Source organism: Sarcophilus harrisii, chromosome 1, assembly GCF_902635505.1.
Source record: "Sarcophilus harrisii chromosome 1, mSarHar1.11, whole genome shotgun sequence".
In the NCBI taxonomy this organism is placed as follows: domain Eukaryota; kingdom Metazoa; phylum Chordata; class Mammalia; order Dasyuromorphia; family Dasyuridae; genus Sarcophilus; species Sarcophilus harrisii.
The window spans coordinates 90,140,236-90,163,761 of record NC_045426.1 but is presented as its reverse complement, the minus strand read 5'-3'; the positions used below and the strand labels follow the sequence as shown (position 1 = coordinate 90,163,761).

The window sequence follows — 23,526 nt, the reverse complement described above, 5'->3', positions numbered from 1 at the left end:
AACCTTACCACACATTTACCCCAAACCAGTACACACAGCTGCCTCCATGCATCTATGTGCACAAGCCACTTACACCCAACATCCATCACTTACTACATATTTAGATATAAAGAGACTATGCCCATAAATATAAGTCCTCCTGAAATGAATAACTCCCATTTCTGCAGCACTTGGCTTTCCTCACAACAACTCTGTGAGAAAGGTTTCTATTTTACAGGTGAAGTAACCCAGGTTCAGTGATGGGAAAGGAATTGCCCAAGATCTCACAGCTAGGAAGTATCAAAGTAGGGGAAAAAGCACACACAAGTTTCCTGATCCTAAGCCCAGAATTCCTTCTATTGTGCCTTAGTGACAAGTACTTCCCTGACTGGGTGTGTTGGCCCACACCTGTAATTCTGGAGAGGCTGAGGATGATGGATCACCTGAACTTGGGAGTTCTCAGCACTAATAGGATTAAAGTCAACCAGGGGCCCATACAAAATCTTGTGAACAGACCCAACCATTCTAAAGAGCAATTTGGAATTATGCCCAAAGGGTTATCAAACTGTTCATACCCTTTGATCTCACAGTGTCTTTACTGTGTATTTCAGAGATCATAAAAAAGGGAAAAGAACCCTCATGTGCAAAAATGTTTGTAGCAGCCTTTTTTTGTAGTGGCAAGAAACTGGAAACTGAGTAGATGCCCATCAGTTGGAGAATGGCTGAATAAATTGTGGCATGTGATTGTTAAGGAATATTATTGTTCTTTAAGAAATGATCTGCAGGATGATTTCAGAAAAGTCTGGAAAAACTTACATGTACTGATACTAAGTGAACTGAGTAGAACCAAGAGAACATTGTACATTGCAACAACAAGAGATTCAACTCTGATGGACTTGGCTCTTTTCAACAATTCAGGCCAATTCCAATAGACTTGGGATGGAGAGAGCCATTTGCAACCAGAAAAAGGACTGTGGGGACTGAATGTGGATCACAATAGAGTATTTTCACCTTTTTTGTTGTTATTTGCTTGCTTTTTTTCCTTTCTTACTTTTTTCCTTTTTGATCTGATTTTTCTTGTGCAGCATGATAAATGTGGAAATGTGTATAGAAGAATTACACCTATTTCACATATGTTGAATTACTTGCTGGAGGAAGTAGGGAAAAGGATGAAAAATTTGAAACACAAGGTTTTTCAAGGATGAATATTGACAACTATCTTTGCATGTATTTTGAAAACAAAAATTATTGTTAAAAAAAGAAAACTATTTTTGCATGTATTTTGAAAAACAAGAAGTTATTATTATAATTTAACAAATTAAATTTTTTAAAAATGTCTTCTACCACCAAGAAGAGCCCCCCCCCCCCAGTAACAGAATAGGGGTTGTTGGAGAAAGGGCCAGCAGACAACCTAAAAAGGGTGAATCCATCCCAAATCTCATGCAGATCAGTAGTGAAATTGGGCATGTGAGAAGTCACTGACTTTATGGCCTGAGTGAGATAAAGGAGATTCAGACTCAGAAACAAAGTCCTTTCTTATTACAAAAAAAAAAAAAAATGATGAGGTTGATAGTATATATATATGTATGTGTGTGTGTGTGTGTGTGTATGTGTGTATGTGTGAGATCATTATTGCCATTTTATTCAAATAAAGAAGAGATTAAGAAAAAGGCTATATTCACAAAACTAAAAATTCATAGGTCTAAAGTTGGAAGGAACCTCAGAGACCATCTAATAAAAGAATTCTTAAGCTGGATTTCATAGATCCTCAGGGGTGTGTGTGTATCTGGGGGGGGGGTGCACTGAGATTTCAGAAGGTCTGCAAACTTTGGAGGGGAAAAAAGGATTTTTAAATTTTCATTATTCTCTAAGTAAAATTTAGCATTTCCCTCAATTATTTTAAAACTTGACTCTGAGAAGTTCATAAGCTTTACCAAAGTTTTCTGTGACATACAAAAAGATTAAGAATGCCTGATTCCAGTCCAGGAAGATACAAGACTCACCCAAATTCACACAGTCAATAACTGATGGAGTACACCTCAAACTCAGACCTTCTGACTCTAAGTTAAGTTTCTCTTATACTGTGTGGCCTCTTGTTCACATGACACTTACATACATATATACACACATATGTAAACATGCTTGTACTTACAAATATGTGCATACAGGTATGCACACCCTCACACAAAACACCTTTTCCACCTTCCAAGCTGTCATCCAACCCAGCAGGGCCTGTCTGACAGCTCAGGCTTGAGTCAACGGGTGGGACTGGGCACCTGGGTGAGGTACATGGGCTCTGTGCCTCCAGCGTCCCAACTCAACCTCTCTCACCACATTGACTGGCTTGCTCCACCTCTTTGGTTTCCCAACACACACTGATATATACCTAATTTTATTGGGATCTCCTGGGCTAAATACCACTTACCCACTCTACCCCATGGGGAACCAAAATCCTGTCACGTGCCCATCAATGAACACTAGAGGGAAACCAGGAGGTAATCTGCATACCACATCATCATCTCTCCACCCTGATATCCTGTCTGGTCAGTATGAAGCATCGTGGGATAGTGGAAAGAGTCCTAGATGGGCCTTTCATCATACTCTTGAGTTCAATAGCTAATGTGGTAATAGCATGGTTTGCCTAGCCCTACTGCCTCCTGATTCTAAGTTGAAAGGTCCCTCTCAGTTCTGAAAGTTTAATATTTGATAAGCTACAAGCCAATTGGTTCTAGAAGACAGCATAAAGAAAAATATATAGAAATGGAAAAAGGCAAAATTAGATTTGAAGTAAGAAAAAACTTTCTCACAAGTAGAGCAAAGAGCCACTCCAGGAAGTAGTATTTTCCTTTTGACTGGAAGTCTTCAAATAAAAACTAAGTGATCCACTTTGTTAGGTACTTTGGAGAGAAGATATCTGTTTAGGGATGAACTTGTTGATGTGTCCTCTCATGTGCCTTTCAAAACTGAAATTCTGTAATTCTGTGAGTGGTCTAGAAATACCATCATTATTAATATTGTTATTGTGATTATTATTACACAATGATGCTGATGCTTTTCCCTCTCACTCATTTAGCCATTTCCTCCTGCTCCTCAATAATCCTAACTCAAGGTAGAGATTTTCCTGGCAATGGAAGTCTTCAAATGAAGACTAGGTTACAACTCGCCAGGAATATTATTTGCAACACAAAGCTCACAACCTCAGCATCATCATTGACTTCTCATTTTCCTCCCCTACTATATCTAATCAATTGCCAGATTTTTTCATTTCTTACCTTCACAACATCTATCCCACAAATCTTTCCTCTCCAATCTCGTGACCATCACCCTGGTTAATTCTTTATCACTTTTACACTAAGCTTTTGAAATGGTTTCCTAATTATTCTCCCTGACTTCAGTCTCTTCCCTCTTCAATCCATCCTCTATGTAGTTGTTGAAGTGATAGTACCAAAAACATGGGTCTGACAATGGCACTCTCATACTCAAAAAATCCTGACAGACTCTAGATAAAATGTAATCTCCTGCTTTTGGCATTTGAAGCTAATCACAATCTGGTCCAATCAACCTTTTTACATATTACTTCCCTTCATGCTCTCTTGACAAAACTGTCCCCTCATCTATTTTCTCACCAATCCATTGGATCACATATCTTTAGCCTTTCTTCCTAATTATATATCTGCAGAAATATGGCAGCTTCCCAGTGCTTATTAACAGAAATAATGAGGAATAAATTATGGGTTTCAACCAATTGATTTTATATATATATATATATATATATATATATATACATATACATATATGCAAAAGTTTTTAAAGTCATAGACTAACTCTGATCCTAATTCAAGTTGAGGAAGTATGATATAGTAGACAGAACACTGATTTGGAGACAGGGTAGTTATTGGTTCAGATTTCATTCTGCTGCTCACTAGCTGTTGGACTTTGAACAAGTTACTTCCCCAGAGTTTCCTCATGTGTGAAATGAAACAGCTGCACTAAACGATGTGTAAGGTCCCTTCCAAATCCTAAATCTTGTAATTCTGTCACATACTGATCTATTCCTTTGAGACAGACTGAATCCTAAACCTGGTCAAGACTGAGCCCAAACTGTTGAAACAAGTTGACCCCTATTCTCTGGTCACAGACTCATGGTAAACAATTAGATGTTTTAATCATGTTGTGGAAGAGCTTTTAACCTCAGGTTTGGATCAATTCAGTCCTTTTGGAGGTCAAAGAATTATGAACTCATCAGTGCTAAAAGACTCTGTAGATCACCCAGTTCTACTTCCTCTTTTTACCGATTAAGAAAGTAAGGTGGAGAGAGCTAAATAACTTGCGTGAGATCACCCAGTCATTTGGTCTAGTCATATGTCTAGAGGTAACATCCCCTTAAGGAATGGGATGTTACCCACAAAGGGAACATCCCCCATGTATCCTTTGGTCTCACCATCCAATGCTTCCAGAGCTGAGCAACAACCTCTCACTGACCTCCAATGGCAAATCAATAAATTTATCAACCTGAAAAGTAAGAAAAGAATTTCTAAGACTGGACATTTCCATTGATCACTAGAAGGAATGGAAGGAGAGGGGATGGGACAAGAAAGGACAAGACTCCATTCTCTTTCCTTGATTAGCTAATCTCATCATTTCCCTCTCCCCAAACACACTGTCTAGATCTTTTCTACTTTTGCACCTTGTTTCATGTCATTTATTTCTACCTGAAATGCTTTTCCACCCACAAAATCACAGAATTTCAGGTTTGAAAGTATTCTCAGCAGACATGTAAGTTCAACCTATCCTCAAAAAGAAATCTTCATTGTAATACATACAAGTAGTCATCCAGATGTTACTTAAACACTTTCAATGAAGGGAAGCACAGGATTCTTCAAGGCAGCCCTTCTAGATAATTCTAATTATTAAGAAATTTTTCCTGTTATCAAATCTAAATTTTCTTCTTTGAAAAGTCTACACAGTACTTATAGTCCTGTGCTCTGAAACCAAACAGAATAAGCCTAATATTTCTTCTACATGATAGCCTTTCAAATATTTGAAAACAGTTATTACATCCCCTATGAGACTTCCATTCTCTAGTACTTTACCATCCTCCCTTTCCAGCTTTTCAATGCCCTTCCTGAAATGTGGAGCCCATACCAATACACTGTTGATGGAATTGAATTGGTCTAACCCAGTGGTTCTCAAAGTATGGTCTAGAGAATCTTGAGGATCTCTGAAACCCTTTTAGAGGGTCTACAAATTCAAAAATAGTTTTTATTTCCAATATGGTAAATGTCTATAAGTATAACTCAGATAAACAAAAATGCTTTGGAGAGATCCTCAATAATTTTAATAAGATAAAGATACTGAAAACAAAAGTTTGAGAACCACTGGTCTAACTATTCTGGAAAGCAATCAGGAATTATGCTTTAAAAAAAAAAAAGATAAGGGGTATTGCGAATTATAATGTCTATACTAGGGGTCCTCAAACTATGGCCTGTGGGCCAGATGCGGCCTGCTGAGGACGTTTATGTTCCCGCCAGATTATGGCAAAATCAGACCGGAAGTGACATTTGACCTAAACTCGCGTTAGCAATGCACACTTCTGGCACTGGGCTGAGGCGGTGGGCACAGAGTGATACCGAGATGAGGTAAGTTCCCAGGCCGGGGTCTGTGGTCTGCAGAGAGATGCAGAAGACGGACAACTGACAGCCCACGGCCTTGTACAGTAACAGCAGCCACCACAACAGACAGGCACAGGGGATGTACAGTGCATGCTGTGCATGTCACAGCCACTGCAGGGGGAATTTACTGCAGCAGTGAGGGTTGGAAGCAGGAGAGTGAAGAGGAGGAGAGAGAGTGTGGGAAACATAGGCATCACAGCACAGAGGCAGTTTGGAGGAAGTTGAGTATTGCAGTCTGTATGTCTCTATGTGGGCAAAGTTATTGCTGGTATATTGTTTTTGTAGCGCTGTATATATATATATATATATATATATATATATATATATATGTTGGTATTTTACTAATAGTAATTTGGAATGCCTAGGAAATAATGATGTCACGAAAAAGAAAAATTGACTCGGAGCATAGGATATTCAAAGAACAGTAGACTTATGATTACTTTTTCATGCAGTACAAGGAAAGAGCTGTATGTCTGATATGCCAGACACTATATTCTGTGTTCAAAGAATATAATTTGCATGAACACTATGAAACTCAACATAAAGATAAATATGATTGGTTGGAGAAGTGAGAAAAGATAAAATATTAAAACTGAAAAATACATTGACAACTCAGAAAAATATTGTTGTGAAGCATAAGCAGCTAAATATTTCATCACTGCGAGCAAGTTTTCAAGTTGCCAAGCTAATAGCACACACTGACAGACCATTCATGGAGGGAGAATTTGTTAAAGAATGCCTTCTTTCTGTTACCAAAGAGATGTGTCCAGAGAAGGCTGATTTATTTAGCACAGTGAGTCTTTCAGGACCTACAATTACACGGAGGATTGAAGAAATGGGAGACAATCTGCTCAGCATTTGCAAAACTCCATAAAAAAAATTTCATATTTTTCCTTGGCACTCGACAAAAGCAATGATGTTTGTGATTCTGCACAACTTCTAATTTTTATTCGTGGGACGAATGATTATTTTGAAGTCACAGAAGAGCTTGCTGCACTGCAAAGCATCAAAGGAACAATTACAGGAGAGGACACCTATGAAAAGGTTTGCCAAACTATGAATGGTTTGGAGCTGGACTGGGCTAAATTAGCCAGCCTGACAACTGATGGTACTCCTAGCATGGTGGGGTCTAAGAAAGGAGTCATTGCTCGCATTAACCAAGAGATGGACAAACATAACCATTCTCATCCAATAGCCATATACTGCCTCATCCACCAACAAGTGCTGTGTAGTAAATCATTGAAGTGGGACTCTGTTATGAAAATTGTGGTATCTTGTGTTAACTTCATTAGAGCTAATGCACTAAATCACAGACAATTTCAGGAATTTCTGTCTGAGCTAAAAGTTGAGTATGAAGATGTTCTATATCACACAGAAGTCTATTGGCTGAGTCAAGGGAGAGTTTTGAAACGTTTCTATGACTTACTTCCACAGATTACAACTTTTCTGCTTTCAAAAAACAAAGAAGTACCAGAGTTCAATGGTGCAGAATGGAAATGGCACCTTGCCTTTCTGACTGATGTAACAGAGCTACTCAACAATTTCAATATGCAACTTCAAGGAAAGGGGAAGCTCATCTGTGATATGCAATCACATGGCAAAGCATTTGAAGTAAAATTAAGCCTCCTCATCAAACAAGTGAAGGAGGAAAACTTCTGCCATCTCCCCACAACTCAAAAATCTGTTAGCAGAAAAACCACTGATTGCATTCCCAAACAAAACATGTGTGGATTCACTGGAAAAATTGCAAAAGGAGTTCCAATTTAGATTTAAAGAGCTTCATCTCCATGAATTGGACATACAGCTTTTCCATAACCCATTTTCTATTGACATTGAAAATGTGGATACAATTTACCAAATGGAACTGGCTGAACTGCAGAATTGGGACTCTCTGAAAGACGCATTCAAGTCAAGCAGCCTTCATAATTTTTATGCATCTCTCCCCTCTGAGACATATCTTCATCTCAGGAACCATGCACTCAAAATGGCAACTATCTTTGGCAGCACTTATGTCTGTGAACAGACTTTTTCTAGAATGAAACATTTGAAATCTCCAACCAGATCAGGACTAACGGATGCACACTTGCATCACTTGTTACAACCAGCAGTGACAAATATGGAACCAGACATTGACCATCTCATTACCCAAAAGCAGGCCCATAGTTCCCATTGAAATACTGGTAAGTTTGTTGATTTAACTTTACTTCATTTTATATATTGTATTTGTTCCCGTTTGTTTCTTCACTTCAAAATAAGATATATGCAGCATGCATAGGAATTTGTTCATAGTTTTTGTTTTTACTATAGTCTGGCCCTCCAACAGTCTGAGGGACAGTGAACTGGCCCCCTATTTAAAAAGTTTGAGGACCCCTGGTCTATACCCTTAGACCTAGAGATCACACTGCTAATAAGGCAGACAGATATAGCAAAAATCATCACAACAGCACATTGTATGGTAGCAAAAACTGCAAATTAAGTAGATGGTGTGTGTGTGTGTGTGTGTGGAACCCACAGGGAGCAGGAAAGCAAATCACAGTGTCTGGATCTAATGGAATCTTATTATATCATAAAAACAACTAAAAAGGTTCTCCTTTAGAGAAGGATGCAGAAACATAGGAACTGAAGCATAGTGAAATAAGAGGACCAAGAAAAAAAAACAGGCAATATCTATGATAAATATAAATGGAAAGATTTAAAAAATGAAATTAAACTCTGTGTAATTAAAGAGATCAAGCTTAGCCCCAGAAAAGAGTTGAGAAAATGCTATTCCCTCTCTCATTTCTGGAAGTAAGGGATCACAGGTGGGGAATAGTGAATCTTCCTTAAGTCACAGTTGCCTGGTTGGTTGGTTTTGGTGAACATTTTTCTTCTTTTTTTTAAAATCTTTAGTACCATGATTGACTTGATGGGTGGGAGAAGGAAGAGGGAGGGAGGTGTTCACAAACAAAAGTGATGTAAAAAGAAAAGGTATCAATTTTCAAAATAGCTTTGTAAAACTTGCAGAAAAAAAAAGCCTCCTATATATTATGTAAAAGTGAATTATAGGTTTTTTAAAATGTGGTGCCCAGAGTTGAATATAATTTTCTAGTTCATCTAGCTGAGTATGAGGGGAGGCTCACTTCCTTGTTCCTAGAAGATGCCCATCTTTATTCTACATCAGTGGCTTTGCTGCCTGCCACATCACCTGTTGTGCAGGCTCTTCCACTCCACCTATTTCAATTCTCCTATTCCTTCAGGGCCCGTCTCTGACTCTAATCTCCTCCAGGAAGCCTGCCCTGACTCTTCCACCTCACACCAAATTCTCCCAGCTCAAAACTCCTAACTTATAACACCCTCTCTGTTCTATATTGTTCTTCTCTTAACCATATCATGCCTTCCCAACTAGATTCTGCCTTCAGAGGTAGAGGCTGTCTGATTTCACAGGATTAACATGATGGGGGCAAGGCAGGGTCCCCTGATCAATTTTTAGGCAGTTACAACTTCTTTGCAGAGTTAATTGTTTCTTTCTCTCTCTCTCTCTCTCTCTCTCTCTCTCTCTCTCTCTCTCTCTCTCTCTCTCTCTCTCTCTTTCTCATTCTGTGTGTGTGTGTGTGTGTGTGTCTTCCTCCCTCCTTCAGATTTTGACTCTGATCACTCTTTCTTAGCCCCACAAGGACTTCTAGGGTCCTGGTGACTTTCATAAACTACAGTACTATTCTTTGGCCCCATTCTCTCCTTTCTCTACCCTCTCACAAAGTCCAAACATGTCATCTTCTTATATGTTCAATCCAATACCAAAATTATTTAGTGCCTTTATTTAGTGCTGTAGTATGTGCAAAGAACTAAGCCGAGGATAGAAAGATGAAAAACAATTGTTGCCTGAAATGAGCTTACATTCTACCAAACAATATATTATAGTATAGTCTGAAACATGGAGTTGACACACTAAATTTGTAATAAAATAAAGTAGGATAGGGTGAGGTAGATTAGCACTAAATGGAGTGATTTAAGATAGTGAAGGAAAGCTGAGCTAAACAGAATATGTTAAAACAGATTAGAGTGGGATGAAGTGGGGAGGTAAAATGAGATGAAGTAGGTAGCAGAATGCAGTCAATGAGTGAGTTTAAGCGAATTCATTTAAAGTAGGGACAAAAAAGTGTTGGTAAATATTTAACAACCAGCTTGGGGGGGGGAGGGGTGGTTGTATGCAGGATACACTTTTAAGTTTAATCTGGATTATTGTTTTCCCATCACTTTTTTTTAAGTCTAGACAATCAACAAAACAATAAATCAAGCCCTGATTTTCAGCATTTGCCAATTTCTAGGATATAAAGGATTATACTGAAAAGATAACAATCAGCTGACTCTGAATAAAGGGGAATGACTGATTTGTGGAACCTCCACTGAACCTTAGCTAAAATAAGGGGATTGGACTAAATGGCTTCTGGGATTTTCTTCTAGTTCTACTTTTATGGTCCAATGGAATGAGGGGAACTTTTTAGTTAATTGAGAAAAGTGTCTTAGAGTAAAATGAGGGAGAGGGCGCAAAATTTACTGGAATGGATTGGAATGAAGTTGAGCATAGAATTTAATTAAATTGAGTAGAGTGGAGTAGCCCAAGTGCCAGACCAGAGAGAAGCCCCAGGTAATAGAGCAAAAGAGAATATAGGCTAGATGGCATCAAAAACAAATTGCTTAGTCACCAGTTTTCCTGAAGTTCAATTCCCTGCAAAGAGAAGAGGATCCATTGTGGCATGTGCCGGTAATTACTGAGAGTAGTCTTTGGGAGACAGATCAGAGTCCCATAGTGAAAGGAACACTGAGCCACTGGCCAAAAAGAAGAGATAACTCTTTGCTGGGAACGGGAAAAGTCTGAGTCAAACAGACACCAATCAGTGAATGGGTGATGGAAAGAGATTCCCATGTCTGTACCAATACCTTATCCAAGTGCCCTTACCACTCCACATATCAAGTAGCTCTAACTATACCCCAACTAGGGAACTTAACACTGGAACCCCTGATTCCATTTTAATATGGCACTCCATAACAGTACAGGGACTCCCTCTAACATCCTAGCTAGATAACACAAATCACATTATTATTAGATAGTCCCAGAATATGCTCTAGTGCAGGACTCCAAGAACACACTAGACTTACCTCAAAACAGGATACCTTATAAAACATCTAATTCCCAGCACCAAGTACCCCAAATTCACCCTAACCAAGCACTTCTAGCAATGTACTTCAACCTGATACCCCCAACACACATATTACAATGACCTCTAATCACAGTGAATCCTGGAATCCTCAGCACGAACAATTAACAAGCCTCTTAACTACAGTGTTTGGAATGCTATGTAATGAAAAGCAGCACCCATTATAACCAGATATGACCAAATTCATACTGGAACCAGGTACTGGAATCATGTCCTAACCAGGCACTTAACTAGATAACCCATGATCATATCCAGTCTCCCCACCACCCTAATAAGGTGCCCTTAGCAGTGCCATCCCTTCGGACCCCACACATACACACCAGGGGTACCCACTGCACCTCCCCCCCAGGATCGCAGCAGTTCATAGTCAATCACTAGAAAGAAACCTTAGGCTTTGCTGTCCCCATTACAACTTCTCCCTTGTCCAGATTTTCCCCCAAGGGAAAATTGTATCCAGCTCCCTCCTTCCAAGGAATGGAATGAGGGTATCTCCCCACACTCTCACCTCTACATCCTGGCTGTCCACCATACTAGAATGTCCTTGCCCCAGAGGCCTGTCTTTCCAATTCAGGCCCAGGTGAGGCTCCCCATCCACTGCCTGAGGGCTTCTCCCATCATCAGGGCAAGGGAAAGGGGTCAGGCAGGAGGTGGTGAGCATGCTAAGTGATGTGTCCCCCTCTCCTCCACACACACACACCGGTGCCCACCACCAGCTGCTGCTCAGGCCACCTCCCTCTAGCTATAGCTTGGGAGCGGTAGAGGAAATGAGGAAACCTGCTTTGCTTTCTCCCACACCCCATGAAGGCTGGCCTAACCTCCCGCCCTACCTTGGGGGAGGAGGCCTGGCCTGGGGTGAGGGGGAGCAGGACAACTATGCCTGCCTACCTCCTCCCCCTCTCACCCTGGGGGATGGGACACCTTCCCTCCCCCCCAACTTCAGGAGGGCCCTTGCTGTGGTGTCATCACAAGGCTCTGTCCAGTCTCGCCCAGAAAGCCGGAAAAACAGCTTAGGGCCTTGCCAAAGAGTGAAAAGGAAAAGGGGGGGGTGAGGGAAGGGAAGCGGGGTTAGGAAAGGGAGGGATGAAGACCCCCAATTCTCCACAAAAATATTTAATGGTGTAGCATAAAAATTAATTAAAATGGTCACCTTGGATTCAGAAGATGGGTTTGAGTCTTCAGTTCTAAAAATAGCCAAGTCACTTTACTCTGAGTCTCAATTTCTTCATTTGTTAAATTCCCTATTTCACAGGACTGTCATGAAGAAAATTCTGTAGAAACTAAAGTCTTATTATTATTTCTTTCTACACCCCCAGCCTGTGACCAATTGCCCACTAGCCACATCTCTGCACAGTGCTGTCTCTCTTAGGCTTCCACAAAACCCAAGAATAATGTGCCCCAACACCATTAATCCTTTAATATCCAGAAGCAGCGTAGTGTATGGGAAAGAACATCAGATTTGGAATCAGAAGTCCTGGGCAGGGATCCCCATTCTACTATGATTATCTACAAGACCTTAGGCAAGTCTGTTCCCTATCCTCTATGTTTCAGTTTCCACAACTATAAAAATGAGATGGTTAAATTAGATAATCTCAAAGTACCTTTTAGCTTCAATCCCTATAAATATCTGATCCTGGGAGCAAGAGACATGTGGCCCAGAGCACAACTAAGAACACGTGTGGGGTCAAGTAAGGAAGCCAAGGGCTGGGAAGTCAGGTGGTCAGGCTTCTAAACCTAGAGATACCTCTGACTATCTGCCCAGAAGGGAATCCTAGACTACATACGCTAAGAGAGCAGTACATAGTCAAGAACCAGGGATCTCACCCCAGAGATTCTACTAAAAAGTTATTAGAAATAATCCACAACTTTAGCAAAATTGCTGGTTATAAAATAAAGCCACGTAAGTCATCAGCATTCTTATATATCACTAACAAAATCCAACAGTCAGAGTTACAAAGTAACTACTGATAGTATAAAATATTTAGGAATCTATCTGCCAAGGGAAAATCAGAAACTTTATGAGCAAAACTACAAAACACTTTCCACACAAATTAAGTCTGATCTAACCAAGTGGAAAAATATTAAATGCTCTTGGATAGGTCAAGCAAATATAATAAAGATGACAATACTACCTAAACTAATCTATTTATTTAGCGCTATACCAATCAGACTTCCCAAAAACTATTTTGATGACCTAGAAAAAATAACAACAAAGTTCATATGGAAAAACAAAAGGTCAAGAATTTCAAGGGAATTAAGGAAAAAAAAAATCAAATGAAGGTGGCCTAGCTGTACCAGATCTAAAATTATATTATAAGGCAGCGGTTACTAAAACCATCTGGTATTGGCTAAGAAATAGACTAGTTGATCAATGGAATAGGTTAGGTTCAAAGGACAAAACAGCCAATAACTTTAATTATCTAGTGTTTGACAAACCCAAAGACCCCAGTTTTTGGGATAAGAATGCATTATTTGACAAAAATTGCTGGGAAAATTGGAAATTAGTATGGCAGAAACTAGGCATTGACCCACACTTAACACCGTACACCAAGATAAGGTCAAAATGGGTTCATGATCTAGGCATAAAGAATGAGATCATAAATAAATTGGAAGAGCATAGGATAGTTTACCTCTCAGACCTGTGGAAGAGGAAGGAATTTATGACCAAAGAAGAACTAGAGATCACTATTGACTACAAAATAGAAAATTTTGATTATATCAAATTGAAAAGTTTTTGTACAAACAAAACTAATGCAGGCAAGATTAGAAGGGAAACAATAAACTGGGAAAACATTTTTACAGTCAAAGGTTCTGATAAAGGACTCATTTCCAAAATATATAGAGAATTGACTCTAATTTATAAGAAATCAAGCCATTCTCCAATTGATAAATGGTCAAAGGATATGAACAGACAATTTTCAGATGATGAAATTGAAACTATTACCACTCATATGAAAGAGTGTTCCAAATCACTATTGATCAGAGAAATGCAAATTAAGACAACTCTGAGATACCACTACACACCTGTCAGATTGGCCAGAATGACAGGGAAAGATAACGCGGAATGTTGGAGGGGATGTGGGAAAACAGGGACACTGATACATTGTTGGTGGAATTGTGAACACATCCAGCCATTCTGGAGAGCAATTTGGAACTATGCCTATAAGTTATCAAACTGTGCATACCCTTTGATCCAGCAGTGTTTCTACTGGGCTTATACCCCAAAGAGATACTAAAGAAGGGAAAGGGACCTGTATGTGCCAAAATGTTTGTGGCAGCCCTGTTTGTAGTGGCCAGAAGCTGGAAAATGACTGCATACCCATCAACTGGAGAATGGTTGAGTAAATTGTGGTATATGAATGTTATAGAATAGTATTGTTCTGTAAGAAATGACCAGCAGGATGAATACAGAGAGGATTGGTGAGACTAACACGAAATGATGCTAAATGAAATGAGCAGAACCAGGAGATCATTATATACCTCAACAATGATACTGTGTGAGGATGTATTCTGATGGAAGTGATTTCTTCAACAAAGAGAAGATCTAACTTAGTTTCACTTGATCAAGGATGGGCAGAAGCAGCTACACCCAAAGAAAGAACACTAGGAAATGAATGTAAACTGCTTGCATTTTTGTTCTTCTTCCCGGGTTATTTATACCTTCTAAATCATATTCTCCCTGAGCAACAAGAGAACTGTTCGGTTCTGCACACATATCTTGTATCCAAGATCTACTGTAACCTATTTAACATGTATGGGACTGCTTGCCATCTGGGGGAGGGGGTGGAGGGAGGGAGGGGAAAAATCGGAACAGAAGTGAGTGCAAGGGATAATGTTGTAAAAAATTACTCTGGCATGGGTTCTGTCAATAAAAAGTTATTAAAAAAATAAAAATAAAAAATAAAGTCTATAGCAAAAAAAAAAAAAAAAAAAGAAGAAGAAGAATCAGGGATCTCTAAAACAGAGGGCTCATGAGTAAGCCTGGATTCTCACAATCATACCTACAAATTCAAAGAGACAGACACCTCAAGATAGACCCAGAAGGAATGAGGAAGGCAATGGTATTAGTCAGGAATACTTACAGGGTAAGTTCAGACACAGACAGAAAAATGCAGAGGGGGCTATGTAGATGCACAACACATGTGAAGACGTGGGATCCTGTATCTTACAAATTTCACATGCTCACTGGCCATCTATCAGGAGAGCATCAGGCACATACACAGAGCAGATATATGTACAGTCTGTCTGTCTTTCTGCATATGTATATATGAACCACACATACTTACATTCATTCTCTTAGAGCCAGAGAAAAGCAGAAGACATCATACAAGATCTTGTATGAACCCCTTATTGTTCAATAGTCTATAATTTCTAATGATGTCTTCCTCTCCTAATAGACTAGAAGCTTCATGAGAACAGAGATTATATGTATTATCACAATTATGTAGTTTTGCAGCAGCACTGAGCACTAGGTATTAATCCTAGGAGTTGCTCAATAAATATTTGTTTAAAATTAAACCTCTTCTCTCTCCTAATAAGCTTGCTCAATCAATCAATAAGTATTTGTTAATAGACAACTGTATGCCAGATACTGGGGATACAAAGAATGATGCTTTCATTCAAACAGAGGAGACAACAAACACACCAAGTATTCACAGAGTCAACACAAAAAATACAAGGTAGTCAGGGAGAGAGGCCACTAACATTGTGTGTGTGTGTATGAGAGAGAGATAGAGAGAGAGAGAGAGAGAGAGAGAGAGAGAGAGAGAGAGAGAGAGAGAGAGAGAGAGATTGAGATTGATTAGGGCAAGGCTTCAGTAGAAGGAGGTACATGAGCTAAAGGTAGTGTGTGAGCTAAATCTTGAAGGAAGAAAAGGCTTTGATATGGAGAAGTTTAAGATGAAGAGCATTCCAGGCAGGGGAATGGGCCATTGGAATAACAAGAAGCCAGTAGATGGAGTGTCGTCATATATAAAAGAAGCCAGTTTTTCTAGATCACAGAGAACAGGATGAGAAATAACGTACAATGGGGCTACATAATTGCTATATGAGTCCAGAAGTAGGAAAGATCTATTATGTACAATTACTTTATTACTGTTTGTGTACATACTAAAATTTTGGAAGGCCAGCAAAGGGTCTTCTAGAATTAGAAGATCAGATTGTAATCAGCATGTATTTATTAAGTGTCTACTAAAGATACTCTAAGACCAAAAAAAAAAAAAAAAAAAAAAAAATGAAAGGGAGGAAAGAAGGAATATTTGGAGTGTAACAAAATCCCAGCAGAAGATATTTTGAAAAAACTTCAGGAAAGGTCTGTCTCAATTGGGCGGGGGTATGTGTAATGGGCTAAAACTGAACAGAGGCCAGAGGACTTAAGGCTAATTACCAATTGGACAATACTCTATTAATATATGCTTGGAGAAAGAATGGCCCTGCCCACTCTCTGTGCAAGTTTGATCTGTTGTATAGGAGATTGGGTGGAGAATTTAGGAGGTGGAGTGAGAGGGCCAGAGTCACTCTTGGCCGGATTTGTGTTGCAATTGCTCTCACTGCATATTGCCATTCCCATTCACCTCCACAAAGAATAAAGATCAAAGACTTTTGCTGATCCTGACTCCGGCTGATTCTAAAGTATCCAGTGTGCTAACGTGGGTATCACATTTGGCGCCCAATGTCGGGCTGGGGTTGGGGGAGAATCTTTTCCCAATATCTGCTCCATTTCAGCCAGAAAAGGTTACTAGTTTAGCCGTTAACAAAGTAAGTTCCCTGTTTGTCTATTAAAATACTCACCTAATTTCCTGGTCACTGGAGACTTCTTCAGTAAAAGTAGGGTCCTTGGTTCCACAATGGGCGCCAAATGTGGCAGCTAGCCTTATAACTATGTTGGTCAATACTCCTTTATTTCAAGAAGCCCAGGAATCTCATTCTAAATATCATCAGGCTGCTCAAGCTTTATGTTTACAATTTGGAATAACAAGAGAGGAAGCTAGGAGCACAGTAAAAGCCTGTATGGCTTGCCTTCCTTTCTACGCTCCCAGGGAAGAACCCTTGTGGTTTGAGACCCAATAAAATTTGGCAAATGGATGTGATCCATTATAAATCTTTTGGTCATCTGTCTCTATCCATGTTGTGATAGACACCTTTTCAGTATTCACTTTTGCAATACCAGCAGCAAAAGAGACAGCCCGAGTGGTCACTGAATTCCTTATCCAAGCATTTGCAATTATGGGTGTGCCACAAGCAATAAAAACAGGTAATGCATATACTTTTAAACATTTTGCACACTTTTGTTCACAGTATAAGATTTTACATACCACTGGCATACCTTTTCATCCTCAAGGACAGGCAATAGTAGAGAGGAGAAATAGAGATATTAAGACACTCTTCCAAAAACAAAAGAAAGGGGGAGCCACAGGTAACCCTAGACAACTTCTAACTCTAGCCCTTTATACTATTAACCTCTTGATTTTTGACAAAGATGCACTGGCTCCGGCAGACAGGTTTTATAATCCACTGGAAGGACGGTGTCCAGTGTGAGTGGTTCCACTATCTTTAGATAATCGCCAGGTGATGTGGAGAGACCCAGAAAGTGGTGAATGGAAGGGACCAGATAGGTTAACTGCCTGGGGGAGAGGGTTTGCTTGTATCTCTACAGGTGGAGAAGGAATAAGATGGGTGCCAACAAGCTGTATTCACCTTGTCCATTGCAGAGAGAAGGAGCAGACCCTTGAAATGAAGAAGACCCAAGAAACATTGGGTGATTCCATTGCTGACTGTGCCCACTGCTGAAAGAGTGTGGTAGTTATGGTGTTTGAATCATGGACATCAAAAATTATTGGACTTGAAAACCTTCAGGAATCTTCGGATTCTCTGAGACATGATAAGATTGTTGTAGGACTTCAAAACCCTCAAGAATCATTGAATTCTCTGAGACATGATAAGATTGTTGTAGGACTTGAAAACCCTCAGGAATCATTGGATTCTTTGAGACATAAAACTGTTGTAGGACTTGAAAGCCCTCAGGAATTATTGGATTTTCTGAGAAATGATAAGACTGTTGCAGGACTTCAAAATATGCTGGAATCATTGGATTCCCTAACACATAAAAGGATTGTTGCAAGACTTCAACAACTTGGGGGGATCTTTGGATTCCCTGAAATGTGAAGCAATGGACAATAGATTGGTTTTGGACTATCTCTTGGCTGCTGAAGAAGGCATATGCGTGACTGTTGTTTGCATACCTTCATTCTAGGACTTCTGGAAATCTTTTACAACACCATGTTGATTCATATTCTTTGTTATATCATTACTTGCATGTACAATTCATGTTTGTTACACCATATTGAGCCTGCACTGGTTGTGGGGAGAGTCATCACAAATAGCCTGTGTGTTATTGCTATGTGCTTGTGTAATACCTCCCATGTTGATGGGTTTGTGTATACCTGTTTCTAATAAGACCCTTCAGCCCAGAAATCACTAGCAATCCCCACTTCCCTTTGGTGCTTTTCATCTCCCTTCCTGAGATGTCAGGGAGGCAGGGAGGGCATGATCACCCCCTTTTCAGTGTTTTCACCTCCTTTCCTAAGAAGTCAGGGAAGGTGTGATCACCTCCCTGAGAGGTCAGGGATGGCGTGACCGCCTGTGTTCTAAAACAAAAGAAAGCGGGAGATGTAACGGGCTGAAACTGAGCAGAGGCCCAAGCATCAAGGCTAATTACCAATTGGACAAAACTCTATTAATATATGCTTGGAGAAAGAATGGTCCTGCCTACTCTCTGTACAAATCTTATCTGTTGTATAGGAGATTGGGTGGAGGATTTAGGGGGTGGAGTGAGAGAGCCAGAGTCACTCCTGGCCGGATTCGTGTCGTAATTGCTGTCACTTCATATAACCATTCCCATTCATCTCCACAAAGAATAAAGACCAAGGACTTTTGCTGATCCTGACTCCGGCTCATTCTAAAGTATCTAGTGTGCTAATGCAGTCATCACAGGTATGGGGGGAACTCTGCCCAGTGTAGGAAGGCCCAGGGTGGAGAGGCTTTCATGTGCCAGGGGAATCTAGTGGGAGACTTAGCCAAAATACAGCAGCATTGGCTACTCTGTCCTGGTTCACAAGTCAGTGGATCAACAAACTAGCTTTGAGACCTCGCAACTACAGAAAGAAAATAGTGGGCCCCTGAACCCCAGCATAACAAAGCTGAACTTGGCCATGCCCATCCAGCAGCTGGCAGCACTGTCCCCAGTATAGCATGAAGTGCTTTGCTTATAGAGGAAGCTTGGGACAATTTCCTTTTGCCCTCAACTTTTAAAAGACCTCAACTTTTAAAAATCAGTGAAAAAGGCAACTGACCATAGATAACTATTATGGAAACAGGGAAGAACAGACCTCAAACCCTGAGGACACTAAAAGCAAAACATCTCCAGATGAAGCCACAAAGGATGATATGAGTTGGTCTCCAACTCAAAAGGCTCTCTTGGAAGAATTCAAAAGGATCTTAAAAGAGAGTTAGAAACAAAAATGGGGAAAGGAAATGAAAGCTTTGTAGGAGAGTTTGGAAAAGGAAACACAGAAATTATCTAAGGAAAACTACTCCTTAAAAATATAGATTCAGTGACAGGGAAAAAGAAAACAACTCTTTGAAAAACAGAATTGGTGAAATGGAAAAAGAGAACAACTTCCAAAGAATAGAATTGGTGAAATGGGGGAAAAATACAATGAACAAAGCAACTCATTTAAAAGTTCAATTGACCAAATTCAAAAGAAGGTTTAAAAAAAAAGCTAACTGAAGAAAATCCACTAAAAATTAGAATTGAACAAATGGAAGTGAAAGACTCAATGAGACATCAAAAATCAGTCAAAGAAAACCAAAAAATGAAAAAACAGAAGAAAATATAAAACACCTCAGCTTCTGTGAGACGGAGGTGAAGATTACTTGGCTTCCAGGTATAAAGGGTTCAATTCAAAGGCACTCACACAGGAGATAAAAGAGTCATGTTTGAGGCCAATTTGAAGCCAATTAATAGGCTTAATGCTATAATGTAAGAAAAAGAACCTGAACTAAAATGTGAGCTGTGTGAACAGAGAAGAGCAGTTGCCTATGAGATATCATGGAGGTAGGAATAGCAAAATTTGGCAACAAATTTGATAGTTGATGTGAGGGACTGATGAGTTGAGAATAATGCTGATATGACAAATGTAGGAGACTGGATTGCTTCAACAAAAATAGTAAAATTTGGATCTTGGGTGGATTTTGGGGAAAGGATGAGTTTTGTTTTAGATATGTTGAGTTTGACACCCAGGTTAAAATGTCCAATAGATAGGCAGGTGATGTTATGCAAGTAAAGTTCAGGAGAGAAACTGGAAGTGGCTAGATGTATGAATCATCTGTATAGAAACGGCAATTAAGCCAAGTGACCAATTAAGAGAATGTAGAGGAAAGAAGTGCACTATGGCAGAGCCTAAAGGAACACCTACACTTGTGGCTATAAGGATAAGAGCAAATAAGTCTGAAGAGAGGTCAGACAGAGACGAAGAGATTCAGGAGAGAAGAGGGTGGCTAACAGTATCAAATGCAGCAGGTTAAATAGGATGAGGACTGAGAAAATGCAATCAGATTTGACAATCAAGAAACCACTGGTAACTTTGGAGAGAGCAGCACCAGTTGACTGATATAATCAGCTGCTAGATAGAAAGGGTAAGGAAGAAATGAGGAGAGGAATTTTTCTAGGAGGTTAGCTAAAAAGGGGATGAAAACTATAAGACAATAACTTGAAAGGATGGGAAGGTCTAATTAATGCTTTTTTAAAAATATGTGTAAGACTTGTGCATGTATAAAGGCAGAAGCAAAGGAGTCAACAGATGAGAAGCTTAATATTAGAGGGGCAGCAATGATTGAGGTTGAAATCTACTGGAGAACCCAAGAGGAGGTGGGATCAGGTTCACATGTAGAACATTTAGCTTTAGCAAGGAGATGACCCAGCCAATTATCAGTGGTTAAGGAAAAGGAGTAGAGAGTAAGAGATGTCAAGGTATCTAAGATGAAGAGAAGAACAAGCTCATGATGAATGGTCTCAATTTTCTTAGGAATGTACTTGCAGATGGCAATGTTTCATCAAAACTTTGTATCTCCCCCAGTCAGTTGATCAATAAGCATAATTTATTAAGCGCCTACTATGTGTTAACACCTAGCTAAAGGCTAGGGATAAGGCAAAAGTTGGTCCTTGCTCTCAAAGAACTCACAGTCTAATGGAAGAGACAACATGAAAACAACTAGGAACAAACAGTATACATATAGGATAAACTGGAGGTAATCAACAGAGGGAAACCACTAGAAAGAAAGGTAATCAGAAATGAATTCTGAAGACAGTAGAACTTGAGAAAGCTAAGGCTTTGCAAATATTAGGTGAAATTAATGTCTGCTGAGTTGTAAACTAACCTCAGTTTCTCCTAGTCTATCACTAAAGAAAGAATGAAATGACTAAGTCTAACTCCAGAAGAAAAGGAGAGAAACTTGGAGAGAATCCCCAAATTGTCTCTCAGTCCTTTCTCCAAGGTATGATGATTCCTTCTCCTCTCAGTTTTGCTCCTGAACTAACTCCTCACCAAATTTGGCCAATCAAGTGTCAACAAGGTCACTAGACTCTGAACATAGCTGATTGATTTCATAAGCAATCCTTAAGTGCTCCATGCAAAGTATTGTGGACCACACAAATAGCAACTACTATATAATATGAAATGATACAGGATAAGTATATTAGGAAACTCCTAGTTACTATGTGAAGAACTAGTTCATAGTTGGGTAGGATTAGAAGGCATTAGGAAGGCTCTGCACTTGAGTTGGGTAGCAAATGATGAGGTAATTTCAAAAGGGAAAAGGGAGGAAGGAAGAATATTCCAGACATAGAAACCATGAATAAAAACTCAGAAACAAGAGAATATGGGTTATGTTCAGAGAAAGAGTCATCTAGAGAATACATAAAGGGGAATAATATAAGAAGCCCTCACTAAAGGTTCCTAAACAAATGTTGAATTGCCATTTTTGAGGGATCCTACAAAAGTGGTCTTTGTTCAGGTCTGGTTTGGACTAGGCATTCTCTGTAGCCCCTTCCAAGTCAGTCTATGATTATATAAAATCATATAATTTTATGATTATATAATATTTATGATTACAAAAAATTATATAAAATAAAAAGGAAAAAAGAAAAGAAAAAGGAAAGCTAAGACATAGCCAGATTTAGGAGGACCTTGAATTAAAAGCAAAAACACCTTTACAATTAGGAATCACTAAAGCATTCTGAAAAGAGAAATGATATGACTACATCTGGGAACAATGAAGAATCCCTGACAAATTCAACATTAGTTGGGGAACCTATGAAAGATAATTCAGATAAAAGGAGTGAACTGTCAGCAGTTCTACCTACTCCATAGAGCTTGCAATCTTTTTCTTCCCTACAGGACCCACTGTATTCACTTCTCATTCTGATACTGAGCATATAATATATAGTTCTCTTTTTCACTTGTGACTCATGTCTCCCTGATTATGTGGGAGCTCACTGAGGCCTTCATTCATATTTGGTTCTTTTTCTATCTTTTCCATAGGAAGTAGTATGGAGTAGTAGGGTAAAAAAACACACACACACACACAAAACAATATTCAAGATCATTTGGAATTAGGAGACCTGAGTTTATACCCTAGTTCTGACACTGCATTTGTGACTGAGCAAGTCATTTTGCCAGCCTGTTTCCTACTAATTACACACAAAATTCTAAAAATCAACTACCGAATAAATGGTCTGTGAATACTTTAAAAAAAATAACAACCTAGTGATCACTAGGGGCCAGTATAGGTTCCTTCACAAAGGTCAACTCACACCAAATTAGCTATATATCTTTTTTGAAAGGATTTCACACTCAAGATATTACATACCAGACCTATTATTTCATTGGTTTAGAGCAGCAGTTTCAAATTCAAATACAAATAGGGGTCATTAATCTGTATATTACTAGTATAGCTAGGTGACACAGTGAATAGAGTGCAGAGTCTCCTCTTCCTAAGTTCATATCTGGCCTCAGACATTTACTAACTTATGTAACTCCGTATAATCCTGAACAAGTCACTTAACCATGTTTGCCTCAGTTTCCTCATTTGTAAAATGAGCTGGAGAAGAAAATGGCAAATTATTCCAATATCTTTGCAAAGAAAAGCCCAAATGGAGTCACAAAGAGTCACAAAAACTAAGTGACTGAACAATAACATAAAACTTGTACTTAAGGATCCTTGTATACCGATATACTTTTCAAATTTAATGCTTTCTATGGTTATTGGTAAATATTCTCAATTACATTTTAATATGGTTCTGGTTATACTGGAGAGCATTGGGAGGTCCATAGGACACAGATTTGACACCTCTAGTCTAGAGAACTCCCAGCAAGAAAAATTCCTCTACCAATGCAGGTTGGCACATGCTCTGAAATTTATAGCTGTTGACAGATGCCTGAAGCAATTTTCCAGGGTTTCAGAGCCATTATATGTCAGAGACAAGTCTTGAACTTGATTCTTTATTCACTGAGTCATAATACCTCTAAAGTGAATAAATCAGGAAAACATCAATATTTCTTTATTTTAGCAGAGTTTAAGAGTGTATTTTATTATATTTTCTGGATAACTATGAAGAAAAGTAG

The 23,526-nt window shown here is 39.2% G+C and overlaps 1 protein-coding gene across 4 annotated transcripts in view; it reads right to left on the bottom strand.

Annotated features, from left to right (window-relative positions):
* The window catches only part of NBEAL2 (neurobeachin like 2), a 158,310-nt gene that overhangs the window by 85,695 nt on the left and 49,089 nt on the right, over nt 1–23,526 (bottom strand). For 2 of the 4 annotated variants that reach the window (XM_031960562.1, XM_031960568.1), the window contains exon 1: nt 11,352–11,647. The exons of 1 other annotated variant lie outside the window; for it this stretch is intronic. In XM_031960562.1, coding sequence (XP_031816422.1) covers nt 11,352–11,504 — 153 coding nt within the window. In that variant the 5' untranslated portion in view covers nt 11,505–11,647. Of the gene's footprint in view, nt 1–11,351; nt 11,648–23,526 lie in introns of those variants that run through there. One more of the 4 variants, XM_031960578.1, reaches the window with a different exon arrangement.